The sequence below is a fragment of the Ovis aries genome, chromosome 14 (genome assembly GCF_016772045.2).
Source record: "Ovis aries strain OAR_USU_Benz2616 breed Rambouillet chromosome 14, ARS-UI_Ramb_v3.0, whole genome shotgun sequence".
NCBI lineage: Eukaryota > Metazoa > Chordata > Mammalia > Artiodactyla > Bovidae > Ovis > Ovis aries.
In genome coordinates, this window is record NC_056067.1 from 60,398,486 (window position 1) to 60,407,544 (window position 9,059).

The window sequence follows — 9,059 nt, forward strand, 5'->3', positions numbered from 1 at the left end:
GAAGGGGGTCTCTCACACCTCAGTGAATCAAGCCACTGCCCCAGGTTCAACAGGGTTTGCAAATGAAAATCATCCTCTGCCACAAATAATAAAAAAAGACACAAGCCTTATAGACAGGAGTTTTGAAATTTTCATCCTTCTCTGTATAACTAAAAAAATCATCTGTATCCAAACAACTGGCCACACCTGGATCGAGCTGACCCCTCTGTTCACCTATCTCCCTATTTCATCTGGGTCTGGTGTGTCTTTTTCTCCCCCTCTGCTCTCCTGCTGCTCCTGTCCTATTTCCTCCCTCACATATGTCCTGTCCCAGGCTGCTGCAATTCGTTCCCCCTCGAAATGCTCGCTCTCTCCAACCTTCCTGAGTCTTTCAAAAATCCATACCTATGCCTGCCTCTTTCTTCCCCCATTTCGGCTCCCTCTCTGCGCTCCAGATTACTCCCCTCCTCTCGCTGTGACTCTCCCTGCCTCCCCACACTCTGGCAGGCCACGTGGCTATGCTTCCTTCCAGCCCTTTCTTCCTCTGCTCCTTACCTTTCTCTGTCAACACCATAAAACCGACCACCTCAGATTGAGACTTGAACCCTTGTGGCGGGACTCTAACCGAGTGAAAACACAACTCGGGACTCTAACCCAAGAGGTCTGGACTCAAACCCGGCCAAAACCCAGTTAGGGACTCTCCACCTCTGACGTCCTCATCGCCCTTCGCCTCCCCGCTCCCATCTCTGAGACAGGGCAGTTCTCCCTATGCTGTTTTGCAATCCCTGGAGATCTGGCTTTCTAATTTATTAATACTTCTCTATTTTACTCACTTGGCTATTTTCAAGGCTTAACCTCTTTGACTTGACTATCCCTTTGCAAATCCCTCAGCCATTCTGTGTTCCCATTGGTTCTCCCTGATGCTTTTCTCCTCAGTTTCAGTTATTTCTCTCAGTCCTTCTGACTCTGCCTCTCCTGATCCTCCTGCCTCCTGAATTTACTGAGTGGGCGACAGAACGAGACGCCCCCGGACCTTTTCCAACCGAGTTGAATTGGGCATGCAACAGCACTGGCTGTCACATGGCCCTATGGGGGGTGAGGGGACGGGCTGACAGGAAAAGGGGCTGCTGCGGAGCAAAAGGACCGGCCTCAGGAGACGCGAGGACAGACGGGCTGGGAGGGAGGGGGCTCAGGAGCGGGGCGGCCTCTCCGGAATCCCGGGACCGGGGAGAGGGCGCGCGGCCTATCTGGGCTCTGCCTCCAGCGGTCGAGAAGGCGACGCGGCGGGCGCGACTCCAGCTCGCGAGAGAGGGCTTTACTTGGCGAGGCCAGAGGCGGTGTCTACGCGGACCGAGGGCCGAAACCGCCTCAGCAACACTTAAAACCCAAACGAAAAGATAACTAACTGGGCCGCCACGGCGCGGCAGCGTCTATTCGGGGCCGAGCACCGGGTGCCAGGGTGTTCAGGTCGCTGGCAACTCCCACACCATGAGGACGAGAGCGAGGGCGGAGGTGGGGACTGGAGGGGTGGCGAGCTCTGCAAACTTACTCTAGAAGGACGCTTAAGAGCCGCTCGGGGACCTCGGCTCCGCGCTCTCCAACTTCCGGCTCCGTGGGAAAGGGCTTTTGGTTTTAGAGCCGCAGCTTCCGACCAGGGGCGGGGCGAGCACTCGGGCGCGCAGAGTTCGTGGGAGGGGCGGGGCGCGGAGGGGGCGGGGCCTGTTACCTTGACAGCATTAAGTTACCGTCTGTAACACTGCTCAGGTAAAAGCTTCAAGTTATGTCAGAAGCGAAGATACTTCCTCTTAACTAAAAGGGTTCATTCTCAATAAAAAGCTGTTTTTCACAGCATGGTGTGCTCAGATCCTGCTAGTGAGGCTGAAGCAACTCAGGGATCTGGGAACTTAGGCAGTTTTAAGAAACAAGAATGGGACTAGTCTCTATATTACAAAACTCTGCCTGGGTAGAAATGGGCTATTCCCTACTCATACCCTACAAAGCAGCAACCTTAGCATAGTGTTGAGTTCAACAAACTCAGGGTGAGTACCTGGGTGTCTGAGATGGAGGACTTAAGGGATGTGATCATTTGGATCACTAACCACAGCCTTTTAAGAGCAAGACACTTTAAATGATTATAAACTGCGTTATTGTTTCTTTTATCCAACGTGTTTTAATTACTTCCCCTTTCTAAACCCAACTCTTTAAACAGTGACATGAAGGGGGTTGTATAAGTAACTCTTACAATGACAAATATCATTGTGTAAGTTTAAGCTACAGAGAAAAGATTAACTGATATGTATACTGTGAAACGATTATCACAACAGGTTTGCCTAGCATCCATAATTTCGTATAGATAACCTAAAAATGATTCTCGACAGTGGGTTCACCAATGATTTATCAGATATAAACCAAAAGCTCACCTCAACAAAATAAAAAGAGGTAAACTGCACACATCCTAATTATCAAATATTGTGCAGTAAACCATCCTCAGCAGTGAAAAAACAATGTACACTATAATACCAAAAAATTGCCAAGCATATATTCAATAATAGTTTGTCATCAAGAATACATAAAGAAAATAGTTTAAATAGTTTAAATCATCAAGAATACATAAGAGCTCTAAAATGTACTGATCACCAATTCCACCATAGGGGTGGGGGAGCTTTCTTAACCAACCATCCCACATATGGCAAATAAAATACAAAGAGTAACATAAAATAGAGACTTAATGACAAAAATAAAAGACAATCATTTATAATGCATACAAATATAAAAAAAGAGGAAAGTAGCTATGCCTTAAAAAAAAACAAATGATGGTTCATCACTGAAGTTATCACTCCACTACATAAGCTCTGTCATTAAGTTGCTACAAAATTAAGTGTGGAGGCAGAATGATCAATAGCACCCAGGTGACAAGCATGCAGCATCAGCAACAGCTTAGTCAACAGCCTCACAACTCTGAGGGTGTGAACCTGGACAGTACCCTGTCAGGAGAAGTTCCTATACCTCTTGGTGAGGCTCAAAGGGCATGGTGATAGCACACGTGAACAACACTATCATGGCGCCCTTCACGCAGGCTTCTCTGACATTCAAAGCCAGAAAAAGATGTACAGGTCAAGGTCTTCAGATACTTTCTCATATCAGAGAACACGATGACCACTATACTAAGTAGCTTCAAGTGGTAATTCTGTATGCAGCAGGAAAATATTAAAACCAATAAGGAAAAGGATTCTCCTTTAAAAATTTTCTCTTACCCAGTAAACCCACACCAGAGTCCATGAGGAGCTGCCCTGTAAACACAGGCGGATTACCACAGCAAAGAAACTGGACATGACTTCAGACCCTAGAGCCACATACTTCAAAATCAAATTCAAAAGGAAAAATTATACAAACTAAGGAGAAGGCAAAGTCAGGAAGAGTCTACACTCCCAGACTACACAGACCAGAACAAGAGTGGAAAACTATGAGATGTGGGGGTCTCATATCCTAAGACCTTGAGATGGGACTATTTGGTCCACCCAGAGATGCCAAGCTAAGCGCCTGAAAGATTCACACATATTCCCTTTGTTGGACTGCTGTCCTTACAGTTTTCCTAAGTAAGAGGCACAGAAGATCCAATCCACCAGCTTATTCCACACACCCTGACATGTATGGCAGCAAAAGGAGAACAGCAGAAATGGCTGAGCGATCTCAAGAGGCAGACAGGGACTCAGATAGTTCATTACAGGTTCTGAGGTGCCAGATAAAATTAAAGAGCAGCCAGTACTTTCCCATTTTCCGATTCTATCTCCCAAATATGACAACTGTGATGAAAGCAGCACTGGATCCGGGGTTAGACGCTTGGGGCATCAGCTCTGATCTATATGGACTAAGAATTGAGTAGCCAATACATCCAAGCCCGCAAAGAGAGAAGAGGGGGCAAGGCAGCCCACCTCATGCTCCTCACACTCAAGAACAACCAGCTCACAGCAGCGAGATGGCGAGTGTTGTGGATACAAACCTTGCCTTTGTGTCTGATGGAGCTGCAGCACCACTGGCGGGTGAAAGAACACATGATACATGTTGAAGGACAGGCTGAGGACTCGGGGAAAAGTTAAGCTTCCTCTGGGATTTTAATAAACAAATTTCTCTTTGGCCAACAAAGTGAGAGAGTCAATTCCTAGGTAGTTTGAGAAGTCCAGGGTACCCGAGGAGGAGAAAGGGGTCTGGGGCTCTCGAGGAGGACAGAAAGCGGTCTGGAATTATCAAGGAGGAGAAAAGGATAAACTTTTTTCTTTAACCCAGAGCTGATGATTACACAACAAAACGACTCCACTTAAACTCTGTACTAAGCAGAGGCATTACTTTGCCAACAAAGGTCCATCTAGTCAAGACTATGGCTTTTCCAGTGGTCACGTATGGATGTGAGAGTTGGACTGTGAAGAAAGCTGAGCTCTGAAGAATTGATGCTTTTGAACTGTGGTGTTGGAGAAGACTCTTGAGAGTCCCTTGGACTGCAAGGAGATCCAACTAGTCCATTCTGAAGGAGATCAGTCCTGGGTGTTCTTTGGAAGGAATGATGCTAAAGCTGAAACTCCAGTACTTTGGCCATCTCATGCGAAGGGCTGACTCATCGGAAAAGACTCTGATGCTGGGAGGGATTGGGGGCAGGAGGAGAAGGGGACGACAGAGGATGAGATGCTGGATGGCATCACTGACTCGATGAACATGAGTTTGAGTGAACTCCGGGAGTTGGTGATGGACAGGGAGGCCTGGCGTGCTGTGATTCATGGGGTTGCAAAGAGTTGGACACGACTGAGTGACTGCACTGAACTGAAGATAATAGAACAACAATGTATCCTGCTTGAGGAAAGGTTTCTCCTTCTTGAGAACCTCCTGACTAATCCTGTCATCTTGAAATGTCAATTCTGGGCATGGGTCTGGTAAGACCTTTACAACCTTGAGACATTCTTTTGACTTACTGTAATAACCAGTTGAGAAAGTATATAGCTTCCTTGCTAAGACTAGCGAGGGGGGGCATTCTCCATCTCCCTTCTGATGTCCATGTCAGAAGCTTTCTCTGTCCCATTTCATACTTTAATAAAACTCTGCTACACAAAAGCTCTTGAGTGATCAAGTCTGGTCCCTGGTCCCAAAACTGTATCTTCTTCTTCGGAGATCATGAATCTGACATTGTTCACTGTAAGTTCTCATCTCTATGTACCATTACAAGAAGTTTCCAACCACTATTAATGTGCTTTCCTCTCTGCCCTGAGATCTCATCTCTGTTCACACTTTTGATACATTCCCATCCATTTGGGGGTTTTGTTTTGTTTTCAAAACAAGTATCTCAAACTAGGTGTGAAAAGAGCACACCTAACATTGTTCTCAATGGTGAAAGACTGAAAACTTTTCCTCTGAGACTGGGAAGAAGGCAAGGACATGCACTCTGCATCACTGTTCAACAAAGGACTGAAACCCCTAACCAGAGCAATTAGACAAGAAAAAGAAATCGAAGCTTCCCAAAGTGAAAAATTAGAAAGTTACCTTCTTCCCTAGAGGACAAGGTCTTTTGTGTATACACTGTAGATTCCACACAGACACAAAAAACCTCCTGCCACATCAAATAGCAATTTTAGCAAACTTGCAGGATACAAAAGTCAACGTGCAAATCAGCTGCATTTCTATACACAGTGAACAATGTTAAAAGAAAATCACATAACAACTTTATTTACTATTGTATTAAAAATGGATGAAATATTTAGGAATAATTCACCAAGGAGGTGAAACATATACACTGAAAACTACTTAACCATTTCTAAAAGAAATCCAAAATAAACAAATAAATCTAGTAGTCATGGACTGGAAATCTCAGTACTCGATATTTCCAAGTTACTCAAAGTGTCCCACAGATTTAATGAATTCATTATGAAACTTACAATGGAAATGTTTGCAGAAACAGAAAAAACTTGCAAGAAGTCATAAAGAGTCTCAAGGGGACCATAAACTGCAAAAATACTCTTCAGTAAGTACAAGGATGAAAGATGAAGGCCAACCTTTTTAAAATTTCAAGCCATATCACAATATAATCCAGATAGTGTAGTACTGGCATAAACACGGATTTATACACCAAGGGAACAGAAAGGAATGTTCAGAAATAGCCATTTGCATATATTTTCCTATATTTAAAATATAACCATATGCATATAAATATTTGCATATATTTAAAATCTAATGACAAGGATGCTAAGAAAACCCAGTGGAAAAAAGACAGTTGCCATAACAAATAGTGAATCTATGGGTTAAACAATGAAGAGGAAACCTCACCTGCATCAAAAGTAAAAACATCTCTGTGCCAAACCACAAAATGAACACAGTGAAAAGACAAAATCTGAACAATGAAGGCAACGAAAGTGAATTTCCAGCTCTCAGAGATTTAGATTCTTGTCACAGTTTCAAACAGATGATGGAATAGCACACTGTCACTGATACCTGACTCAGAATTTTCCATCCCATTTCCAATCAAGATTTTGAAGTCAGTGACTCACTCACTTAGCTTCAATTACCTTAGAACAAATTTCCCTTTTTAGGTCTACTTCCAGATTTTACCAGGTACTGTGCATGTTAATACCTGACTTCCACCCACAGCTTCTTAATCCTGATTGACAGAGAGCAGACTGCACAGCTAGAAGGACCCGAGGCAATCCCTCCTGCCCAACAGGACTGAGACCCCTTCTCAAACCTGTGGGTGTGAAGCCCTGCCCAGGATGGTGCCCTCCACACAAGGTCCAGGACACTGGGTCATGGGGAGATGGATCTAAGTGGAGACAACAGGCCCTGAGGGAAGTTCCCTGGTGATGTGCACCTACCAGGGTCAGGAAGGATACTTCAGAGTCAGAGATGATTAGTAAGTCCAAAGAAGGGATTTCAGGAAGGACAGACTGAGAATCAACTGAGAATATGATTTTACCTGAGAAAGAGCCATTCCTCTTTTCTTGCCTTTTTTCCTCCTCTTCCCAGCTTCTTCCTCAGACAATCTAAGTTTTTAGAAGTTGATCTGGCAAGTGGAAAACAGGCTGCTTAAGGCTTAAAATCAACGTGCCCCCTTCGTTTGCCACAACCAGAAAAACAGGAAGACCTCCCTATGTGGAACAGTGCTTTGGTGTCCACTGCCTCAGGTGGGATGCTGTTTCTGCCCTCCTATTTCTTCCCTCACACCTGTCCTGCCCCCCTCGGCAACTTGTTTCTCCTCCTGCTGCTCTTCTCCCCACCCCAACCCTTCTAATTGTTCTAAACATCTATACATCTGTCTTTTTCTTTCTCCAACTCTGCTCCCTCTCTGCCTTCTAGTCACACCCCTTCTCTCCCTGTTACACGCCCACTCTGGGGCACTCCAGGTGTCTAGGCTTACTTCCTTCTCTTCTCTTCTAGTCAACACCTATCCCTGTTTCTCTCCTAGGATCACCCCTGTCAGCCCTCCTACCGCAGACGCGGGGCCCCTGTCTCCTTGTCTCCAACTCCTGGAGATCCCACGCCTTTGTCCATTTCTCTTTCACCCACCCGCTACTTTAAGAGCTAAGTCTATTTCATTTTACCATCCCTTTACAACCGCCTCAGCCATCCTGGGCGACCCCGTGGGTTCTCTCATTGTTTTCCACTTCTGAGTTTGCCTTTCACTCTCAGTCACTGCTTCTTCTGATCCCCCTCGCCCACGTATCTACAGAAATGATGAGTAAATGAAACGCCTGCCTATCAAAAGAGCACCTTTTCCAACGAGACGGACTCGTGACGGAAAAACACTGGGTGTCACACGTCCAGCCCAGGGGTGAGGAAAAGGGACTGACCAGGAAGCGAGGCCTGCGGGGCAGAACGATCGGCCTGAGGAGACGCGAGGGCAGAGAGGCTGGGAGCCAGAGAGGTCTCGGGCCGGGCGAGCTCTCCAGAATCCCAGGACCGGGGAGAGGACGCGGCTTCTCCGGGAGCGGGGCTGTCGACGCGACCTCCAGGGGCCGACAGGGTGAGGCGGTGGAGATGGACGTGCCCGAATCCCCCTCGCGCCCGGGACTTTACAAGGCACAGGCGTAGGTACTAACGGTTAAGTTTTAAGCAGGAAAATATCCCGAAAGGCGGTGTCTCTGGGGCCGAAGGCCGAAAAGCAAACGGCAAGGACAAGCCTCAGAGCGATTTCGAATACTCGACCAGCAACCGCGGCCTCTGGGTTTATTTGGGGCGGACGGCGGGGTGTTGGGATATTACTGCCGCGGAACCAGCGGGACCATGAAGATGGGCTGGCGAGGGCGGGTTGGACGGCTAAGCGCGCAGCACACGTTTACACTGGGAAAAAAACACTCAAGGGCCGCCGGGCTACCTTCTCTCGCGGCCTTCCGCTTCCGCAGGAAAGTGCGCGCGCGCGGATTCCGAGGCGGAGCTTCCGGGTCGGGGGCTGGGCGGTTCGCTGCAGGAGAGGGGCGGGGCGAGGAGCGTCCAGGTCTCCAGAGCGAGAGCAAGGCGGGGCAAGGGGCCGGGAGGTGTTTAACAGTCCTGTGATGCCCCGTGAATGACAGTCTGTTTTTTAAAATTTGTTGCCTTTAACGTCTAAATAGATAGCATATTCTCCTATAATTACAATATGGAAATGTCTATGAATAAAATAAACTGTTTGTCATACGTTGAGGAAAGAACGGTGGTAGTAGTGAAAGTCGCTCAGTCCTGTCCAACTCTGCGACCCCATGGTCTATACAGTCCATGGAATTCTCCAGGCCAGAACACTGGAGTGGGTAGTCTTTCCCTTCTGCGTGGGATCTTCCCAAGCCAGGGATCTAACCCAGGTCTCCCGCGTTGCAGGTGGATTCTTTACCAGCTGAGCCACAAGGGAAGCCCCTGTTAGTAAGATTCATCCAGTGTTTTAGCAACAACATCTAAGCAGCCAGGGTATGGGGACAGACTTAAAAATCTGGAATCCGTGCCTAGCTTTGATTTCTTCTTTTAGTGCCTGTTGGCTGCTAGACAGTTCTCTTCTTAAATTCTTCTGATTTAATTTGAATTTTATAGATTCCCCCACAGCCTCCTGGAAATTTTGAGGATTTGGGTCACTTTGAGCT

At 46.8% G+C, this 9,059-nt stretch overlaps 1 protein-coding gene across 17 annotated transcripts in view; it reads right to left on the reverse strand.

Moving 5' to 3' along the window:
- The window catches only part of LOC114117925 (zinc finger protein 665-like), a 38,067-nt gene extending 29,699 nt beyond the window's left edge, over positions 1-8,368 (reverse strand). For 5 of the 17 annotated variants that reach the window (XM_060399077.1, XM_060399074.1, XM_060399075.1 and 2 more), the window contains exons 1-2: positions 7,723-8,368; positions 6,929-7,015 (exon numbers count right to left, since the gene is read on the reverse strand). In XM_060399077.1, coding sequence (XP_060255060.1) covers positions 6,929-6,943 — 15 coding nt within the window. In that variant the 5' untranslated portion in view covers positions 6,944-7,015; positions 7,723-8,368. Of the gene's footprint in view, positions 1-1,528; positions 1,586-6,928; positions 7,016-7,722 lie in introns of those variants that run through there. The other 12 variants (XM_042231198.1, XM_042231194.1, XM_042231187.1 and 9 more) reach the window with 3 other exon arrangements.
- Positions 8,369-9,059: the final 691 nt, after the last annotated feature.